The sequence below is a fragment of the Salvelinus namaycush genome, unplaced genomic scaffold (genome assembly GCF_016432855.1).
Source record: "Salvelinus namaycush isolate Seneca unplaced genomic scaffold, SaNama_1.0 Scaffold154, whole genome shotgun sequence".
Classification (NCBI taxonomy): Eukaryota; Metazoa; Chordata; class Actinopteri; order Salmoniformes; family Salmonidae; genus Salvelinus; species Salvelinus namaycush.
The window spans coordinates 219,655-241,302 of record NW_024058275.1 but is presented as its reverse complement, the minus strand read 5'-3'; the positions used below and the strand labels follow the sequence as shown (position 1 = coordinate 241,302).

Below are 21,648 nucleotides of genomic sequence, written 5' to 3'. Positions count from 1 at the left end.
CATTTCATAGTTTATTCTGTATAGTCTTCTACTGTATATATTTCCAATCATAACAAAAAAATGTTTGAACTACTTTATTACTTAGCTATTTGTGTATATTTTTGATCATGGCTATTGATTGCACTGTTGAGGAAAGTTTGCAAGTAAGCATTTCACTGTGCCCTGTATCCCGTGAAGAAAAATGTTTGAATAGAAGATGAACGCAGCCCATTCACAGCGGCTATCGTAGTCAATATAACGGTGAGCGATTTAACCAGCGCTATCTAGCCATCACTGACATTGAACTGAAGTTGCTCAAAGTGAAAATACAATATAGACCAACGAAGCAACTCCGTTGACTCTGTCTGATTTCTATTTACAATGAAAGGGGGTGCACCGTTCCTGGAGGTACTGCAATACCAGGTCGATGCGTGGAGTGGACGGAGCAAGCCCCTATTCCATCTCCCTGTTCCAAAAATCAATTTAATATATGGTCCCCAGATAGGGGACGTATCAGATATTAAACTGATAAGAACAGATTTTTTTTTTTTTTTTTTTTGGAAAAAGAATTTTTATTTACATTTCTCATTGAAATACAATTACAAAATCAGTGCATTACATGACATCGATTCATAAAAACAGTATCCAAAAGTAGTGTAACAATATAACAATAGCAAGACTACTCAAAAAAAGCTGTTCTGCATAACCTGACCAGTATTATTACATTCAATTTTAACTTGCCTCTAACAATCTCCAAAAAACAATACAAAGAATTCTATAAATACAAACATATACATATACCAAAGTGAATTCTGAATAAACCTCAGTGTATATCAAATATGTACAAAGGCTTAGCCTACATTTCAATTGGCTCTAAAAACATTTAAAGTGAAAGGTAAACCCCTTTCCATTTCTGTTTCACTGATACAATGCCCCACTTATCTATTTCGAATTGTATTCTTTTCCAAATGTCCTGTTTTATAAATTCAACTAATCCCGTCGGTGACCACTTGAGGGTGTCATTGACCGCACCACATCTGGCCTCCCAAAGTTTGGTCTTGATAAGGGACACCAGAGTCACTAATGCTAATAATTGCACCCTTTCCACATTTTTTATTTCAAGTTTGGCTACCCCTTCATAATCAATGTTTTTTAAAATCTCAAAAAATAGTTTAATTTTTCTCCAAACCAATTTGGCAAAAGAACATTCCCATAAAACATGGGGAATTGTTTCAATTGCAAAACAATTGTCCCTGGGACAAAATTTATTCAGGGTCAAATTATGATCATATAATGTTGATCTGACCGGAAGACGTCTGTGTAAAACAAGCCAATTAAAATCTTTCAGTCTGTTGTCTAACCCTTTTAATTGTGTCCGTAGCCAGGTGGAAGGCGATATTGGTAATCGGTCTCTAGGACGACAATTTTCTATTAATTTTTCGTATAGCAATCTGTGGTTGATTACGTTTTCTTTTACTTTGCAGACAGGGGTTTTCTTTGCCCATTCCACTATTTTCTTAAAATGTAATGGGATACTTTCAGCTTTTGGCTTACTATTATCCCATTCCACCATGAACCTTAACGGTACAGACAGCCAGAATTTGATTAAAATATGACATTTGTGTACAGAAGACGGCAAAATACAACAAACGTTTGAATAGAACAACGCATCTAGTTTGAGAGGAATATGAGGGAAATCCCTTCCACCAGCCTCTATAGGCTGGTACATCCGATCTCTACGGATGTACTCATATCCCCCCCAAAAGAAATTAAACAGTGCCCGTATGAAAGTTTTTCTGAGAGACACCGGCATGGGAAACACATAGGCAAGGTGAAGTAATGAAGGCAGAATGTCCGCCTTCAGCACTAACACCTTCCCACTAAAAGATAGTCGCCTCACTTTCCACAGTCCCAATCTTTTATTAAGCAATACTAGTTTTTCTTTCCAATTAAACATGTCATCTTTAATTTCATTTCCGAAAGATATGCCGAGCACTATCATTGGTCCTGTGCACACAGTCAAACCACATAACTGATCAGTTCTCCATTTCCACTGTCCCATATACTAGAGATACTACACTTGATCTTAGCCAAAAGGCCGAGAAGCGATACCCACAATGGTTTCGGGAGGAAGTGGCCGTTCTCCGACACGTCAAATTCGACAGCGGACACACCAAAATGAGCTCTGTATGCTTTTCTTTTTTTACCACGAAAAGGACAACGCTTGAAATAAAAGGTGGCATGGATTGGGAGTTGATCAACGTCAGGAATGACCACGTTTGACTGTAACACATTTGTAGGTTCTAATGTCACGTGGTCATCCGCCCTCCAATCAGAAATGAGAGGAAGCTTTGTTAAATTAAAACCAGATCAACAGCTACATTGGAATAATAATATATTACGGGTGGGGGGAACAATTTGGAGATAATAATATTGACATAACATTTGATCTTGTATCAAATATATCCGGTAGCACTGCTGCCACAACTGAACTGAAGCAATTGTCCACTTGGTGGCGCCAGAGTTCCACCGACCGTCGCTTTTTCCTGGCTGTCCTGTGTGGTACAGCAAGCTGCATTTCAATGTTGAACCACTTGACTTCAATACATCGCCTACGAAAATAATGTGAACAATAAAAATAGCCTGTCTTTTTTGTATCTCAAATTGACTGGCCATCTCGGCGAAAAATATGATTTGACATTTGTTAGTTTAGATTTGTTTGTTTATTATCATATATTTTTAGTTGTAAAAGTAATATAAATACAACACATTTTATATGATCAGATATTTTTAAACACGACACATTGAATTATGAAACAATTACACATTGAACAATTACATTTGATTTATTTTCTTTTTAACTAGTAAACCTACACATTCTGAACAATTGTAATTTGAAGCAGTGTATTGCTAGTTAACATGCTACCTAACTGATCAACAATTATAGGTACAAGCTAATAACAAGGTATATATGCTTTATTATTGAACAAGCAACTTTACTCCAATAATGATGTGTGCGCTAGGCATCTCTCTCCAGGTTGTTGTGCTGCTCGGCTGGCTAGCTGCTCAATGGTTTCCTCCAGATATTGCCACTGTTTTCGCACACACTGCAGTACACACTGCCACCCACCATCAGCTGTGTGTCTCCGCCAGTTCCAGAAAGTCCACTCCTTGCATACGTACTGTAAATATGATGAATCATAGATCGGCAAGGAAATCCTCTTCATCTTCACTGTCCAACTGCATTGTCACGGAGCTGGAACCAGCAGTAGAGGATGGAGTGGCCTTAAAGCTGTATGCTGCTGTGGTGCCAAACTGCTGCAGAACTTCACCTGGTAGTTTATGCCGGTAACAGGTATCACCAGCCAGCTTCAGTCCATACCGCACCAGGAGTATGGAGCTGAGAGCGTGCAGTGACATTCTATTTCTTAACTTTGACTTGACCACAGTCATTTGGCTGAACAGCCGTTCAACCTCCGCATTTGAGCGTGGCAAGGAGAGGGCAGCGAGTGCAGCTTTGCACAGTTCTTCAAATGGATTTGACCTGGAAGAGTCCGTGTAGTTATTGACTCCACTCCAAAACTTCACTGTATTTTCAGTTGAGTCCCACCTAAACAGATGGATGTTTCTCCATTGGGAAACAATTTGATCAATTGTTTGGGGCTGGTATCCCAGTAGCTCAACTACTTGAATCATTTTGGTGGTGCCTTTATTGTGCTTTAGCGTTTCCTTAACACTGAACAAGGCCATGTGTCGCAAAGCTTCTAGGTTGTCTGGGAGCCTTGCTTGCAGCTCCTTGCTGTTATTAAAGTGGCTGGAGTTGAGTCAGTATGTTGGCAGCAACAGATAGAAGCTGTTTTTCAGTCTCTCGGTCCCTGCTTTGATGCACCTGTACTGACCTCGCCTTCTGGATGATAGCGGGGTGAACAGGCAGTGGCTCAGGTGGTTGTTGTCCTTGATGATCTTTATGGCTTTCCTGTGACATCGGGTGGTGTAGGTGTCCTGGAGGGCAGGTTGATGCACCGTATCCGAATGACCTTTTTGTCCTCTGGCGCAAGACTGAGTTGGTACACCGTGCTCTCTAAAAGGTACCCAAGGTATGGTGATGGACTGAGATGTCCATCAATGGCATCCTTCAGGACATCCATTTTTTTGCCATAGGGTTGACTACTCTGCTGCAAATTGATGTTAAGAGGTGTACCAGATTGTCCAAAAGCTTGACCGGATCTGTTTGCTCCGCCTCAAATGACTTCACTGCAACTTGTACGTCGGACAGGATTGATTTCAAGAATGTCAGGTAGACATAGTTGGTCTTGTCCCCACATTGTAGCCTGTACATTTAATATTTGCTGCTTTGGCAGCAGCTACTCTTCTTGGGGTCCAGCAAAATTAAGGCAGTTTATACAATTGTAAAACATTACAATACATTCACAGATTTAACAACACACTGTGTGCCCTCAGGCCCCTACTCCACCACTACCAGGGTGGGTATAATTTGTGGAATGTTCCAACAGGAATCTGTTCCAAAAACTTCATAAATAGCAAGGTTGCCAACAAACAACACATACAAAGTTGTATAGTGGCAGAATAAGATAGTGGACTACTTCATCAAGTTTTTCACTCACCACGTTCATTCAGTTTATTGGGGCGGCAGGAGAGTAGCCTAGTGGTTAGAGCGTTGGACTAGGAACCTGAAAGGAGAGTTTACTGTCTAGCCAGACAACTAGATATTTGTAGTTGTCCACATCATTTAAGTCAGACCCGTCCAGAGTAGTGATGCTAGTCAGGCGGGCGGGTGCGGGAAGCGAACGGTTGAAAAGCATGCATTTAGTTTTACTAGCGTTTAAGAGCAGTTGGAGGCCACGGAAGGAGTGTTGTATGGCATTGAAGCTCGTTTGGAGGTTTGTTAATGCAACCGCTGTGTTAGATTTTTTTTAAATAACTTTACTACAACATACAGTATGCATTATTGTGAGACAGCGCTCACATATTCTCCGCTGTGTTGGAGCCAACATATTCCACAGAAATACGAAATAACATCATAAATATTCTCCTACTTTTGTTGATCTTCCATCAGAATGTTGTGCAAGGAGTCCTAGGTCCAGAATAAATCGTTGTTTGGTTTTAGAATGTCCATTTCTTCTGTCGAATTAGCAACTTTGGCTAGCCATGTGGAGGGCACATGTCCAAAAACGGTTAGCGCACGGAACGAAAAATTCCAAAATTCCCAATAAACGTCGAATAAACTGGTCAAACTCGGTTGAAAATCCTACTTTATGATGTTCTTCTCATATGTATCCAAGAAAATGAGAGCCGGAGCAATTCGTAGTGTATACCGAACGCTTTTCAGAAGACAATGTGAGGTTCCCCGGCGCGCAGCTGAATACTGATGTCGTGTCTTTGCTATCGTTAAATTGAAGACTTATAGTTTTTATCATAGATTCCTGTAATTAGGGATTACGCCATCACCTGAGTAATAACGTAAATAATTAACTATGAATTCGAGGGCACCAGGGAAAGTTATTAGATTACAAAGTTATAATTTCCCAATATAACCTTTCAGATATTTTCATATCTGATCAATAGTCTTCTAATTAATGATTTATTTACTCTACCTCACGTTAGTCTCATTCCAAACGTCGTAAATTGTTGATTATCTGCACGAACCCAGTCTTCACTATGAGTCATCCATACATCAATTGTCTTAAATCATGTATTTATTACTAACTAATTAATTCACAGAAATGCATAAACAAACAAACAAACTTAAAATAGTTACATGAAATGATGGGAGAAATATGCCCTAGTGGGCTGAACCGGCATTGCTTGTTAGACAAAGGGGAAATGGCGTTCGACTAAGAATTCACTACAGAGTCCATATTTATAACAATTGACATGCTAATCCTTACACATGAACGCTCACTCATTCGGGAACAATTGCAATCAATATATATATAGTTACGCTCGGTGTGTGTGTCGTCTTGATCGTTGGAGAGAAGTTCGAGTTCCTTCTGTCGTAGTTATTGTGGATTGTTCAGAGTCACATTCGTTATAGGATGGATGTTTCGGCGGTTGTCTTTCTTCGCGTTCAATGATACCGAATTCCTAGCTGCAGACTAGTAGTCAATATCAAAACTTGTTCTTATTAGTATAAGAGTTTTAACCACGTGGTATGGTTAAAGATTCAGCAATTATACTCAACCTTCGTTCTCCTCCTTGGAGGATAAACATGGTCTAAATGGTAATTTCTTAGAGTTGGCTTTTATTCAGATAGCAGAGAGGGGTGGTCCCATGGTCTCTGACCCAACTGGCTCAGGGCGGTCCTTGGATTTAGTTCAAATACAACAGGGATTTGTATTTTCCTTCATTAACCTGTTTGGGCTGCAGGGGCAGTATTGAGTAGCCAGATAAAATGTGCCCATTTCAAACGGCCTCGTACTCAATTCTTGCTCATACAATATGCATATTATTATTACTATTGGATAGAAAACACTCTCTAGTTTCTAAAACCGTTTGAATTATATCTGTGAGTCAAACAGAACTCATTTGGCACAAACTTCCTGACCAGGAAGTGAACAGTCTGAAATCGAGGCTCTGCTTTTCTTCCTGCCTATACATGGGCATGAAACGTAAGAGTCTACGTGCACTTCATAGACCTTCCCCTGGGTGTCAAGAGGCTGTGAGAGAAGAAATTTCGTGTTTATCTTGGTCTGACGTTGAATACAGGCTCTTTGTATGACGTGTCCCTCATTTCCGGTACTCTGAGGAGCGCGCGCTGGACAGTGGGATTGCCTTCTGTTTAGCTGCCGTTATGGACGACCAATATCTCCGGCTTTGATTTTATTTGATACATGTGACCATATCATCGTAAAGTATGTTTTTTCAATATAGTTTAATCAGATTATTGAAATCTTTTCGGGAGTTTTGCCGTGTTCCGTTCTCTGACTTTGTTGACGATGGAGCGATTCGTGCCACCCGGCTAGCGCGCGTGCTAAATGAAGAGGGAAAGTGTCCGTTCTAATTCCAAACAACGACTGTTCTGGACAAAGGACACCTTGTCCAACATTCTGATGAAAGATCAGCAAAAGTAAGAAACATTTTATGATGCTATTTCATATATCTGTCGTGCATGTGAACTAGTCGTGGGCGGCCAACGTTTGGGTACTCTAGCTATACCGAAGCTGCATATCATAATGAAGTTATTTTTTAGAATTCTAACACTGCGATTTCATTAAGAACTAATGGATCTATCATTTCCTATACAACATGTATTTTTTAGTTATGTTTATGAATAGCTATTTGGTCAGAATATGTGTGTCAGAAAAAGTGTCAGGAAAAATCCGGACGTAGTGGGGAAAAGTAGCTAAGTTAGCACACGGTGTAACCATTGATTTCAGCTCTAAATATGCACATTTTCGAACAAAACATAAGTGTATGTATAACCTGATGTTATAGGACTGTCATCTGAGGAAGAAAATCAAGGTTAGTCAAAAATTATATATATTTTGCTTGTTTGTTACGATCGCTTACTTTTGCTACTGGGAAATGGCTTGTCTTTCTGGCTATTGTGCTAAGCTAATATAACGCTATATTGTGTTTTCGCTGTAAAACACTTGATAAATCGGAAATATTGTCTGGAAACACAAGATGCCTGTCTTTCAATTGCTGTACACTATGTATTTTTCAGAAATGTTTTATGATGAGTAATTAGGTATTTGACGTTGGTGTCTGTAATTATTCTGTCTGCTTTCGGTGCAACTTCTGATTGTAGCTGCAATGTAAACTATGATTTATACCTGAAATATGCACATTTTTCGAACAAAACATAGATTTATTGAATAACATGTTATAAGACTGTCATCTGATGAAGTTGTTTCTTGGTTAGTTTGGTTGGTTCTTGGTTAGTTAGATTGGCTTTGTGCATGCTACCTGTGCTGTGAAAAATGTCTGTCCTCTTTTGTATTTGGTGGTGAGCTAACATAAATATACGTGGTGTTTTCGCTGTAAAACATTTTAAAAATCGGACATGTTGGCTGGATTCACAAGATGTGTACCTTTCATATGCTGTATTGGACTTGTTAATGTGTGAAAGTTAAATATTTAAAAATATATATATTTTGAATTTCGCGCCCTCCACTTGAGCTGGCTGTTGTCATAAGTGTACCGACGTCGGGCTGCAGCCATAAGAAGTTAAACAGTTCAAAATCATATTACACAATTATACAAACAGTATCATACTCACTCATTCATTTTATACAACAAACAGGTGTAAACCTCATATCTGAGGTTATTATATAAACAGCGGTATGGTAATGTGGTCCCACAGTCTCTCCTGAGTTTCCCACATGGGGACAAATGGACATGTTAATAGCTAGGATCTTCACCGATCTTTCCTACTTTTGCAGGAACATGAAATATGTTCGTACCTCAAGTTCTGTGAGGTGGAAGAGAATTCCTTTGTCCTGAAAGTTTACCCTCTGTCTATAATACTGTTGGCCATGAGGAGATTCTCAGGAATTTACGACATCTCTCTGTGATCACCGCAGGGGTTGTGGTAGGAAAGGGAGAGGCAGGGAGAGGGGGATGGGGTTTGCACTACCCAAGCAGGCGACGTCATGACACTGACGATAGGGCGGACCTGTCACTCCAAAAGCTCTTATTCGGCCTCACATCAAGCTAGACACCCCATTCAACCTTCCACTGCCTGTTGACATCTAGTGGAAGGCGTATGAAGTGCATACAGATCCATAAATAAAAGCCAGTTGAATAGGCAGACCCTGACACAGAGCCTCATTTTCAGAATTTTCACTTCCTGTATGGAAGTTTGCTGCCAAATGAGTTCTGTTTTACTCACAGATATAATTCAAACAGTTTTAGAAACTTCAGAGTGTTTTCTATCCAATAGTAATAATAATATGCATATTGTATGATCTAGAACAGAGTACGAGGCCGTTTCATTTGGGCACGATTTTTTCCAAAGTGAAAACAGCGCCCCCCTATTAAGAAGAAGTTTTAACACAGTGTCCAAAGAAGGGCCAGATGTATACAGAATGGTGTCGTCTGCCGTTCTGTCCCTGAACAAGGCGTGGCCAGGCACGACTTCAACACCATCATTAAGTTTGCAGACGACATAACAGTGGTAGGCCTGATCACCGACAACGACGAGACAGCCTATAGGGAGGAGGTCAGAGACCTGGCCGGGTGGTGCCAGAATAACAACCTATCCCTCAACATAACCGAGACTACGGAGATGATTGTGGACTACAGGAAAAGGAGCACCGAGCACGCCCCCATTCTCATCGACGGAGCTGTAGGAGCAGGTTGAGAGCTTCAAGTTCCTTGGTGTCCACATCAACAACCAACTAGAATGGTCTAAACACACCAAGACAGTCGTGAAGAGGGCACAACAAAGCCTATTCCCCCTCAGGAAACGAAAAAGATTTGTCATGGGTCCTGAGATCCTCAAAAGGTTCTACAACTGCAACATCGAGAGCATCCTGACCGGTTGCATCACTTCCTTGCTACGGCGATTGCTCGGCCTCCGACCGCAAGGCACTACAGAGGGCAGTGTGTACGGGCCAGTACATCACCGGGGCAAAGCTGCCTGCCTGCCATCCAGGACCTCTATACCAGGCGGTGTCAGTGGAAGGCCCTAAAAATTGTCAAAGACTCCAGCCACCCCAGTCATAGCCTGTTCTCTCTGATACCACGCGCCAAGTCTAGGTACAAGAGGCTTCTAAACAGCTTCTACCCCCAAGCCGTAAGAGTCCTGAACATCTAGTCAAATGGCTACCCAGACTATTTGCAGTGCCCCCCCCATCTTTACACCACTGCTACGCTCATCTATGCAGTCACTTTAACAACTCTACCTACATGTACATATTACCTCAACTAACCGGTGCCCCCACACATTGACTCTATCGGTACCTCCCTGTATATAGTCTCACTATTGTTATTTTACTACTGCTCTTTAATGACTTGTTACTTTTATCTCTTATTCTTATCTGTATGTTTTTTTAAACTGCATTGTTGGTTAGGGGCTCGTAAGTAAGCATTTCAATCAATCAATCAATCAATCAAGTTTATTTTATATAGCCCTTCGTACATCAGCTAATATCTCGAAGTGCTGTACAGAAACCCAGCCTAAAACCCCAAACAGCAAGCAATGCAGGTGTAGAAGCACGGTGGCTAGGAAAAACTCCCTAGAAAGGCCAAAACCTAGGAAGAAACCTAGAGAGGAACCAGGCTATGAGGGGTGGCCAGTCCTCTTCTGGCTGTGCCGGGTGGAGATTATAACAGAACATGGCCAAGATGTTCAAAATGTTCATAAATGACAAGCATGGTCAAATAATAATCAGGAATAAATGTCAGTTGGCTTTTCATAGCCGATCATTAAAAGTTGAAAACAGCAGGTCTGGGACAGGTAGGGGTTCCATAACTGCAGGCAGAACAGTTGAAACTGGAACAGCAGCAAGGCCAGGTGGACTGGGGACAGCAAGGAGTCATCATGCCCAGTAGTCCTGACGTATGGTCCTAGGGCTCAGGTCCTCCGAGAGAGAGAAAGAAAGAGAGAAGGAGAGAATTAGAGAGAGCATACTTAAATTCACACAGGACACTGGATAAGACAGGAGAAGTACTCCAGATATAACCAACTGGCCCTAGCCCCCCGACACAAACTACTGCAGCATAAATACTGGAGGCTGAGACAGGAGGGGTCAGGAGACACTGTGGCCCCATCCGATGATACCCCCGGACAGGGCCAAACAGGAAGGATATAACCCCACCCGCTTTGCCAAAGCACAGCCCCCGCACCACTAGAGGGATATCTTCAACCACCAACTTACAATCCTGAGACAAGGCCGAGTATAGCCCACAAAGATCTCCACCACAGCACAAACCAAGGGGGGGGCGCCAACCCAGACAGGAAGATCACGTCAGTAACTCAACCCACTCAAGTGACGCACCCCTCCTAGGGACGGCATGAAAGAGCACCAGTAAGCCAGTGACTCAGCCCCTGTAATAGGGTTAGAGGTAGAGAATCCCAGTGGAGGGGAACCGGCCAGGCAGAGACAGCAAGGGCGGTTCGTTGCTCCAGAGCCTTTCCGTTCACCTTCACACTCCTGGGCCAGACTACACTCAATCATATGACCTACTGAAGAGATAAGTCTTCAGTAAAGACTTACAGGTTGAGACCGAGTCTGCGTCTCTCACATGGGTAGGCAGGCCATTCCATAAAAATGGAGATCTATAGGAGAAAGCCCTGCCTCCAGCTGTTTGCTTAGAAATTCTAGGGACAATTAGGAGGCCTGCGTCTTGTGACCGTAGCGTACGTGTAGGTATGTACGGCAGGACCAACTCGGAAAGATAGGTAGGAGCAAGCCCATGTAACGCTTTATAGTTTAACAGTAAAACCTTGAAATCAGCCCTTGCCTTAACAGGAAGCCAGTGTAGGGAAGCTAGCACTGGAGTAATATGATCAAATTTCTTGGTTCTAGTCAGGATTCTAGCAGCCGTATTTAGCACTAACTGAAGTGTATTTAGTGCTTTATCCGGGTAGCCGGAAAGTAGAGCATTGCAGTAGTCTAGCCTAGAAGTAACAAATGCATGGATGAATTTTTCTGCATCATTTTTGGACAGAAAATTTCGGATTTTTGCAATGTTACGTAGATGGAAAAAAGCTGTCCTTGAAACAGTCTTGATATGTTCGTCAAAAGAGAGATCAGGGTCAAGAGTAACGCCGAGGTCCTTCACAGTTTTATTTGAGACGACTTTACAACCATCAAGATTAATTGTCAGATTTAACAGAAGATCTCTTTGTTTCTTGGGACCTAGAACAAGCATCTCTGTTTTGTCCGAGTTTAAAAGTAGAAAGTTTTCAGCCATCCACTTCCTTATGTCTGAAACACAGGCCTCTAGCGAGGGCAATTTTGGGGCTTCGCCATGTTTCATTGAAATGTACAGCTGTGTGTCATCCGCATAGCAGTGAAAGTTAACATTATGTTTTCGAATAACATCCCCAAGAGGTAAAATATATAGTGAAAACAATAGTGGTCCTAAAACGGAACCTTGAGGAACACCGAAATGTACAGTTGATTTGTCAGAGGACAAACCATTCACAGAGACAAACGGATATCTTTCCGACAGATAAGATCTAAACCAGGCCAGAACTTGTCCGTGTAGACCAATTTGGGTTTCCAGTCTCTCCAAAAGAATGTGGTGATCGATGGTGTCAAAGGCAGCACTAAGGTCTAGTAGCACGAGGACAGATGCAGAGCCTCGGTCTGACGCCATTAAAAGGTCATTTACCACCTTCACAAGTGCAGTCTCAGTGCTATGATGGGGTCTAAAACCAGACTGAAGCATTTCGTATACATTGGTTGTCTTCAGGAAGGCAGTGAGTTGCTGCGCAACAGCTTTTTCTAAAATTTTTGAGAGGAATGGAAGATTCGATATAGGCCGATAGTTTTTTTTATATTTTCCGGGTCAAGGTTTGGCTTTTTCAAGAGAGGCTTTATTACTGCCACTTTTAGTGAGTTTGGTACACATCCGGTGGATAGAGAGCCGTTTATTATGTTCAACATAGGAGGGCCAAGCACAGGAAGCAGCTCTTTCAGTAGTTTAGTAGGAATAGGATCCAGTATGCGGCTTGAAGGTTTAGAGGCCATGATTATTTTCATCATTGTGTCAAGAGATATAGTACTAAAACACTTAAGTGTCTCTCCCGATCCCAGGCCCTGGCAGAGCTGTGCAGATCCAGGACAGCTAAGCCCTGGAGGAATACGCAGATTTAAAGAGGAGTCCGTAATTTGCTTTCTAATGGTCATGATCTTTTCCTCAAAGAAGTTCATGAATTTATTACTGCTGAAGTGAAAGCCATCCTCTCTTGGGGAATGCTGCTTTTTAGTTAGCTTTGCAACAGTATCAAAAAGACATTTTGGATTGTTCTTATTTTCCTCAATTAAGTTGGAAAAGTAGGATGATCGAGCAGCAGTGAGGGCTCTTCGATACTGCACGGTACCGTCTTTCCAAGCTAGTCGGAAGACTTCCAGTTTGGTGTGGCGCCATTTCCGTTCCAATTTTCTGGAAGCTTGCTTCAGAGCTCGGGTATTTTCTGTATACCAGGGAGCTAGTTTCTTATGACAAATGTTTTTAGTTTTTAGGGGTGCAACTGCATCTAGGGTATTGCGCAAGGTTAAATTGAGTTCCTCAGTTAGGTGGTTAACTGATTTTGGTCCTCTGACGTCCTTGGGTAGGCAGAAGGAGTCTGGAAGGGCATCAAGGAATTTTTGTGTTGTCTGAGAATTTATAGCACGACTTTTGATGCTCCTTGGTTGGAGTCTGAGCAGATTATTTGTTGCGATTTCAAACGTAATAAAATGCTGGTCCGATAGTCCAGGATTATGAGGAAAAACATTAAGATCTACAACATTTATTCCATGGGACAAAACTAGGTCCAGAGTATGGCTGTGGCAGTGAGTAGGTCCAGAGACATGTTGGACAAAACCCACTGAGTCGATGATGGCTCCGAAAGCCTTTTGGAGTGGGTCTGTGGACTTTTCCATATGAATATTAAAATCACCAAAAATGTGAATATTATCTGCTATCTGCTACAAGGTCCGATAGGAATTCAGGGAACTCAGAGAGGAACGCTGTATATGGCCCGGGAGGCCTGTAAACAGTAGCTATAAAAAATGATTGAGTAGGCTGCATAGATTTCACTGTAAGGTCTACACCTGTTGTATTCGGCGCACGCGACTAATACAATTTGATTTGGATGTGATTTGACCATGTCCGTCCTAGCTCGTTCATCAACGTCTTATCCACTCGTCGTCCCCTTATAGTTTGTACATCTCAATTGTCAGTAGAAACCACATCTTGTTAAAGTCAGTCAGACTTGTTAGGTTCTAATTATTCAGAGTAAATAACTCACGGACACTAGAGAAGCTTAACCAAGTTTAATTCTTCCCAAAGGGTCGTTACAGCTGTAATTCAGACCAAAACATGTTCCCACCATCACGAGTATATATACACTCCACTTTAGACACCCCTCCTTCTCTCCAATCCTTACATCCTATGGTTCCACAGGAAGAGGGAAACAGGATACTAAACCCTTATTACTCCCTTCAGAGGATATGACCTGACCGCTTGACCTCAACCCCTCCTTCGCCTAATCCACAGATGTCCATCCACTTTCCCCTATAGCAATCCTGTGATCTCCTCCCGTCCACCCAACACATTCCAAAGGCATCTGTCTTTCTAGAGACCCATTACCTTCTGGCATAAACCCAGTCTCTTTTTATACACTATGCGTCTGATCTATCATGTCTTTAATATCTCAATGTTCAATGTTTACCCCGAATCCAACAGGCTGAATTGACTGTTTCGCTGCCAGACAAGGCTCCGCTGATAGTCAGGTGTAGCAGTGGTAAGGTGTTGGGACAGATTTATGTAGTCCCTAACAGTTTGTGGGCCCCGCTTGTCACCGCTATAGTGCAATTAATGTATTGTTTAGTTGTGCAGTGGCTTTGCTGGCATGCATCTAGAAACTGTCTCCCCCCCCTTTGCCCCACCAAGATTTACATGCTAAAACTGCCACTGAGTTGGACGGTCAACCACTGAAAGCCCTGACAATAGATAAAGTATGTTACACTCTGGTTGACATTGGAGAAAGAAATGGTAGTTATGCTGAGCTTATAAAAATGTACCTCAATTTACCTCCAAATGACTTTAGGACCATCAACTGTCCGAGCTTCCCAGGAAGTATCCCATCCACCAGAACCAGTGAGTTCAGATCAGTCTGATTCTCTGTGCTCGGAGTCAGAGGGGGACCAGCTTGAGGTAGGCCATACCATCCAAAAGTGTTGACAAATAAATATCTCCCATTTATAACACTGCACTAATCCATCAAAATGTTCTCCCAGTAAAGTGTAACCTGTGTGTTTGCTTGTTGACGTCCGTCTCCTAACCTCTAACTCTGCTCCTGTTATCTAGGACCTAGGGGTTCTACCCAACACCCACCTGATGTCCTCCATTACCTGTTCTCCCAGACCTAGGGGTTCTACCCAACACCCAGATCAGGGAGTGGATCAAGTTACCAGAGAGATGCGACAGAAGGTTAGTTACCCAAGATAGTAGTCTCCAGGTGTAACTCACCTCTTGTGTTGGTATTTGTCAGACTTCGCCATGGCTTTGCCTGTTCCACTGATTCTTCTGATCTGAAGGGAGAAACCAGGGTCAGCACAATTGTAGGGGACCGGTAGAGTAGGAGATGAGTAGGGGACTAGCAGAGTAGGGAACTAGCAGAGTAGGGGCCTAGTAGTGTACGAGTAGAAGTCTTCTCAATTTATCCAACCTAATGAGTTGATAATAATGTGTATTATTGCTAGAAGTCTGCTCAATTTATCCAATGAGTTGATGATAATGTGTATTATTGCTAGAAGTCTGCTCAATTTATCCAATGAGTTGATAGTAATGTGTATTATTGCTGGGCTGGAATAGAAGTCTGCTCACCCAGTAGATCAGGGAGTGGATCAAGGTTCCACCTCTGGTATGGATATATTTGTTTTCCCTAAATGATGCTTATGTAATACTAGCCTACTTACTAAGATGTCTAACATTTACAAACAAGTTATCTTATTTGTACATTTTGAAATGATATGTTGATTCATTTAATTTGTATTAGTTGTTTGAACTTGTTTTAAATTGTTAAGGTAAAAACATTATTCAAGATGAACTAGTGTCAATGTTCATTAGTTACAGATCACAATGCTACAATAAAAAGGTGTGAAGGGGATCTGTCTCTAATTTGTCTTTGTTTCTGTGTTGCTTTCCCAAATGAACATGACCTTTTTGTCCAGCTGTAATCTCTGCGAGAGGTTTTATTTGATTGTCACGCTGTCTCAGGATATCACCCATTTAGCTGCTTATCATAATGCATTACCAATGCAGCCATACTGTCTGTCTACAGTATGATGGCATTACTGGGCAAATGGGCACGTGCAATCAATGTGCCCTTTGTCACTATACATCTGAAGCAGAGAATAGATGAACTCAAACATCATTTGCTTATTGTTGAGCTAGCTGTATGTTCTACATTTTAGATAGAGCATGTATCTGAGGCTAACCATCAACCAGATTGTTTTACATGATTTATCTGACATTAAATAGTTTAGTCCAAATCCAAATGTTTTGGTGTGGATTGAGTCCTATACATTCCTATCAGTAGTGTTCCCCCGTTGTATTCACCTTTCCTTATTTCTATTGTGGATTGTGTTTCTGTACGCCAATGGAAAGTCTACAAAACTAGGAGAAAACCAGCCTATGTATTGAATACATGGAATTGGATTGTGATGATACCGATAAATGAATCACAATGCACACAATTATTTATTTCATTTTTATCAGGAATCCAATTTGATGTGTATGAAATAGTTTGGTGAAATATGCATAAAAGGAGAGTAATTGCCCATAATTCTGCACCTTTGGATAGTTGATCATCCTGATTTAGTGACTACAAAGAACATTTATGGATCTACTGGGATTTTTAAAAGAGACTAACTTTCTGTTTTGTCTGCTCTTGCACTCAAGAGATAAGTATAGATGTGTTCATATTTTTGCATATAGTCGTGTTATTTGGATGAATATATTTGCAATTTTGACGGTATAATATATTTTTATGTGTTTCAAAGACAACTACATTTGCAAAATGCATTTACTGTTTTTCCAAAGTTGTGTGTCTTGTGGACTCTGTTTTGAAAATCGACAACATTGTTCCAAAGAACTGCTTGTAGGTGATTGAGAGAAACGAATACATACAGACAGTTGCTTGTGAGACAGTCCATGTTACCAGTACATGGCTTGAGCACATTTCATAGTTTATTCTGTATAGTCTTCTACTGTATATATTTCCAATCATAACAAAAACATGTTTGAACTACTTTATTACTTAGCTATTTGTGTATATTTTTGATCATGGCTATTGATTGCACTGTTGAGGAAAGTTTGCAAGTAAGCATTTCACTGTGCCCTGTATCCCGTGAAGAAAAATGTTTGAATAGAAGATGAACGCAGCCCATTCACAGCGGCTATCGTAGTCAATATAACGGTGAGCGATTTAACCAGCGCTATCTAGCCATCACTGACATTGAACTGAAGTTGCTCAAAGTGAAAATACAATATAGACCAACGAAGCAACTCCGTTGACTCTGTCTGATTTCTATTTACAATGAAAGGGGGTGCACCGTTCCTGGAGGTACTGCAATACCAGGTCGATGCGTGGAGTGGACGGAGCAAGCCCCTATTCCATCTCCCTGTTCCAAAAATCAATTTAATATATGGTCCCCAGATAGGGGACGTATCAGATATTAAACTGATAAGAACAGATTTTTTTTTTTTTTTTTTTTATTATTTTATATAAAAAATATAAAATATTTATTTATTATCTTTCATAAACCAACAAAAATCTTCCATTTTTTACATAATTTCAAATCATATCTCTTTGACCCACAAAATCATTCTCAAAACCTACTAAATAACCAACTCACATCTTCAATTTTTACATAAAAAACAACTCAAATCTTCCAATTTACATAATTTCAAACTATATTTCTCTAACTAACAAAATCCATCCAAAACTTAAACAATAACCATAACCAATCAAACAATTAACATCTAGGGGAAAACTCCTCCCTCCCCCTCCCCTCTCCCATCTATCCACCAACACATAAATGTCACTCAGGGCCATCTCCCTTCCTCTGTCCCACCCTCAAAGCCATCCCTTCACCCTCGTCCAAACTACTGACCGAGGACCCTATGTCCCCATACAGGTATCCTGTACCTCCCTCCATCCCCCTGCTTAGTGCCATCACCTGGCGGTTCAACTCCTCCAGCGGTGTGAAAGAAGAAGAAGGAGAGGGAGCCCACGAAGGTCCTGCCACTTCTCCCTCTCCCCCCCTCTCCCCACCATCTCTCCTCCTCCCGCTATCCACAGTCTCCTCCCTCTTCTTCCTCCTCTTCTTCTGAATCGACCCCAAGGGGACCATTCTCTCTCTCTCCCTCTCCCTATCCTCCTCCTCATACAAACCCCTCTCCCTCATCTCCTCTCCAAATCTCCTCTCCAAATTTTCAAGCACCCTCCTAAAATCCTCCTCCCCCATCTTCCTAAACCACTTGGCAGAATATCCAGCAGCCTTCTCATTTTCCTCCTTCCCCCATGTCTCCCTCGGCCCTATATCCTCCTCCCTCTCCCGTAATGCCCCATACACTGCTCTTCTCTTCTCCTCCTCTGTCCTACCTATTTTCTTCCTCCCACCCCCCTTCTCTATCCCCTTCTCCTTCCTTTTCTCTCCTTTTCCCTCCTTCCCTTCCTCCCCTTCTGACCCAACCACCACTCCTTCCATTTCGACCATCTCTCCTTCTACCCCGACCTCCTCTCCTTCAACCATCACTCCTTCCATCCCGGCCACCTCTCCTTCTGTCCTTGCCCCCACTCTTTCTGTCCCAGTCACCACTCCATCTGTCCCGTCCACCACTCCTTCTGTCACGACCACCACTCCTTCTGTCCCAGCCACCACTCTTTCTATCTCGGCCACCACTCCTTCTGTCCCGGCCTCCCCTCCTTCTGTCCCGGCCTCCACTCCTTCTGTCCCAGCCACCACTCCTTCTGTCCCGTTCCTCTTCTTCTCTTTCTCCTCTTCTCTCTCTGACTCCTTTGGTACAGTTCCTTCCTCTCTGCCACCACCTTCTGCGCGCTCCTCTCCTCTTCTACCCCCATCCCCCGCTCTCGCTCCCCCCCCAGCTGCAGACGCGTATGACCTCCGCCTAGCCTGGCAGTCCCGCCACAGGTGTGCCACTGAGCCACACCCATGACATGCCCTAGGCTCGGCACAGTCCCTCGCCTCGTGCTCACCAGACCCACAGAACCTGCACTTTCTATCACTACACGAGGCGAGGATATGACCATAGGCCATACAACGCCTGCAAAAAGGAGGCTGACGGGCATAAAATAATGTCCCCCTATCAGCCCCCAGGGAGAACATTGCTGGAGGATGGAGGTAACCATCCAAACCCTTCGGGTCCTCCCTAAGAAGGACCTGGAACCCTCTCCTCCCTGTCCAGTATCCCAGGGAGTCCCTGAGGTACCTCGCTGAGGAAACGTTGTCAGCGTACCTCCCCAGATAAGCCCTCACATCCTCATCTTTCACATGTGGATTGTACATTGTGACTGTGACCACCCTTAAATTTCTCCTTGCCAGGCTGATCACCTCATAGTGGCACAGGGGTCTTGCTTCTTCCAGATCCTTTACCTTCTTCCTGATCTCCTCATATTTTCCCTCCGTGTATAACGTCACTTCAAAAGCCTTCTCCAATGGGTTACTCTGTAGGCACAGAACCTCCTTTACCCCTAACTTCAGAGTCTCCATCAAGATGGTCCTCCCGAACATCTCTCTCCCCCATGGCTCTACTTCCTTCTCCTTCCATATAAATCTTAAGGTATTCGCCAACCCTATCCCTGGAACCTCTCTTCTTTCTTTTCTCCCTTCCATCTTTCCCACCAAAAAGCCTCTCTTTTCAATTGCCACCAAAAAATATCCTTGAAAACCAACCTCTTTTACCAAAAACAATAAACTTTCCTCCCTCCGGGCTTCCCTCGACCTTCTGACTCAGCGAGCTCTGGGGCACCTCGGTACCAAGCTTGATCTGAGCCAAAAGGCCGAGAAGCGATACCCACAATGGTTTCGGGAGGAAGTGGCCGTTCTCCGACACGTCAAATTCGACAGCGGACACACCAAAATGAGCTCTGTATGCTTTTCTTTTTTTACCACGAAAAGGACAACGCTTGAAATAAAAGGTGGCATGGATTGGGAGTTGATCAACGTCAGGAATGACCACGTTTGACTGTAACACATTTGTAGGTTCTAATGTCACGTGGTCATCCGCCCTCCAATCAGAAATGAGAGGAAGCTTTGTTAAATTAAAACCAGATCAACAGCTACATTGGAATAATAATATATTACGGGTGGGGGGAACAATTTGGAGATAATAATATTGACATAACATTTGATCTTGTATCAAATATATCCGGTAGCACTGCTGCCACAACTGAACTGAAGCAATTGTCCACTTGGTGGCGCCAGAGTTCCACCGACCGTCGCTTTTTCCTGGCTGTCCTGTGTGGTACAGCAAGCTGCATTTCAATGTTGAACCACTTGACTTCAATACATCGCCTACGAAAATAATGTGAACAATAAAAATAGCCTGTCTTTTTTGTATCTCAAATTGACTGGCCATCTCGGCGAAAAATATGATTTGACATTTGTTAGTTTAGATTTGTTTGTTTATTATCATATATTTTTAGTTGTAAAAGTAATATAAATACAACACATTTTATATGATCAGATATTTTTAAACACGACACATTGAATTATGAAACAATTACACATTGAACAATTACATTTGATTTATTTTCTTTTTAACTAGTAAACCTACACATTCTGAACAATTGTAATTTGAAGCAGTGTATTGCTAGTTAACATGCTACCTAACTGATCAACAATTATAGGTACAAGCTAATAACAAGGTATATATGCTTTATTATTGAACAAGCAACTTTACTCCAATAATGATGTGTGCGCTAGGCATCTCTCTCCAGGTTGTTGTGCTGCTCGGCTGGCTAGCTGCTCAATGGTTTCCTCCAGATATTGCCACTGTTTTCGCACACACTGCAGTACACACTGCCACCCACCATCAGCTGTGTGTCTCCGCCAGTTCCAGAAAGTCCACTCCTTGCATACGTACTGTAAATATGATGAATCATAGATCGGCAAGGAAATCCTCTTCATCTTCACTGTCCAACTGCATTGTCACGGAGCTGGAACCAGCAGTAGAGGATGGAGTGGCCTTAAAGCTGTATGCTGCTGTGGTGCCAAACTGCTGCAGAACTTCACCTGGTAGTTTATGCCGGTAACAGGTATCACCAGCCAGCTTCAGTCCATACCGCACCAGGAGTATGGAGCTGAGAGCGTGCAGTGACATTCTATTTCTTAACTTTGACTTGACCACAGTCATTTGGCTGAACAGCCGTTCAACCTCCGCATTTGAGCGTGGCAAGGAGAGGGCAGCGAGTGCAGCTTTGCACAGTTCTTCAAATGGATTTGACCTGGAAGAGTCCGTGTAGTTATTGACTCCACTCCAAAACTTCACTGTATTTTCAGTTGAGTCCCACCTAAACAGATGGATGTTTCTCCATTGGGAAACAATTTGATCAATTGTTTGGGGCTGGTATCCCAGTAGCTCAACTACTTGAATCATTTTGGTGGTGCCTTTATTGTGCTTTAGCGTTTCCTTAACACTGAACAAGGCCATGTGTCGCAAAGCTTCTAGGTTGTCTGGGAGCCTTGCTTGCAGCTCCTTGCTGTTATTAAAGTGGCTGGAGTTGAGTCAGTATGTTGGCAGCAACAGATAGAAGCTGTTTTTCAGTCTCTCGGTCCCTGCTTTGATGCACCTGTACTGACCTCGCCTTCTGGATGATAGCGGGGTGAACAGGCAGTGGCTCAGTGGTTGTTGGTCCTTTGGCAAGTAGCGGTGGTGTTTAGTAGAAAAAAAGAAGCATCCCTCTGTTAGTTCGGCTATTGGGGCCTGTGCAAAAAACAAATTGCGTGTCCTTTCTTT

The 21,648-nt window shown here is 42.5% G+C and overlaps 1 protein-coding gene, 2 non-coding genes and 1 pseudogene across 3 annotated transcripts in view; 1 reads left to right on the top strand and 3 right to left on the bottom strand.

Moving 5' to 3' along the window:
* Positions 1 to 365: 365 nt before the first annotated feature.
* LOC120037006 lies at positions 366 to 549 on the bottom strand. The gene has a single exon (XR_005474723.1). It is a non-coding gene; the product is annotated as a U2 spliceosomal RNA (small nuclear RNA).
* Positions 550 to 2,014: 1,465 nt separating this feature from the next.
* Positions 2,015 to 2,089, bottom strand: LOC120037000 (annotated as a pseudogene).
* Positions 2,090 to 17,208: 15,119 nt separating this feature from the next.
* Positions 17,209 to 17,402, bottom strand: LOC120037007. Its single transcript, XR_005474724.1, has one exon. It is a non-coding gene; the product is annotated as a U2 spliceosomal RNA (small nuclear RNA).
* Positions 17,403 to 20,934: 3,532 nt separating this feature from the next.
* Positions 20,935 to 21,648, top strand: part of LOC120036997 (nuclear fragile X mental retardation-interacting protein 1-like) — a 22,033-nt gene continuing 21,319 nt past the window's right edge. Inside the window, exon 1 of the mRNA XM_038983237.1 lies at positions 20,935 to 21,000. Coding sequence (XP_038839165.1) covers positions 20,935 to 21,000 — 66 coding nt within the window. The remainder of the gene's footprint in view (positions 21,001 to 21,648) is intronic.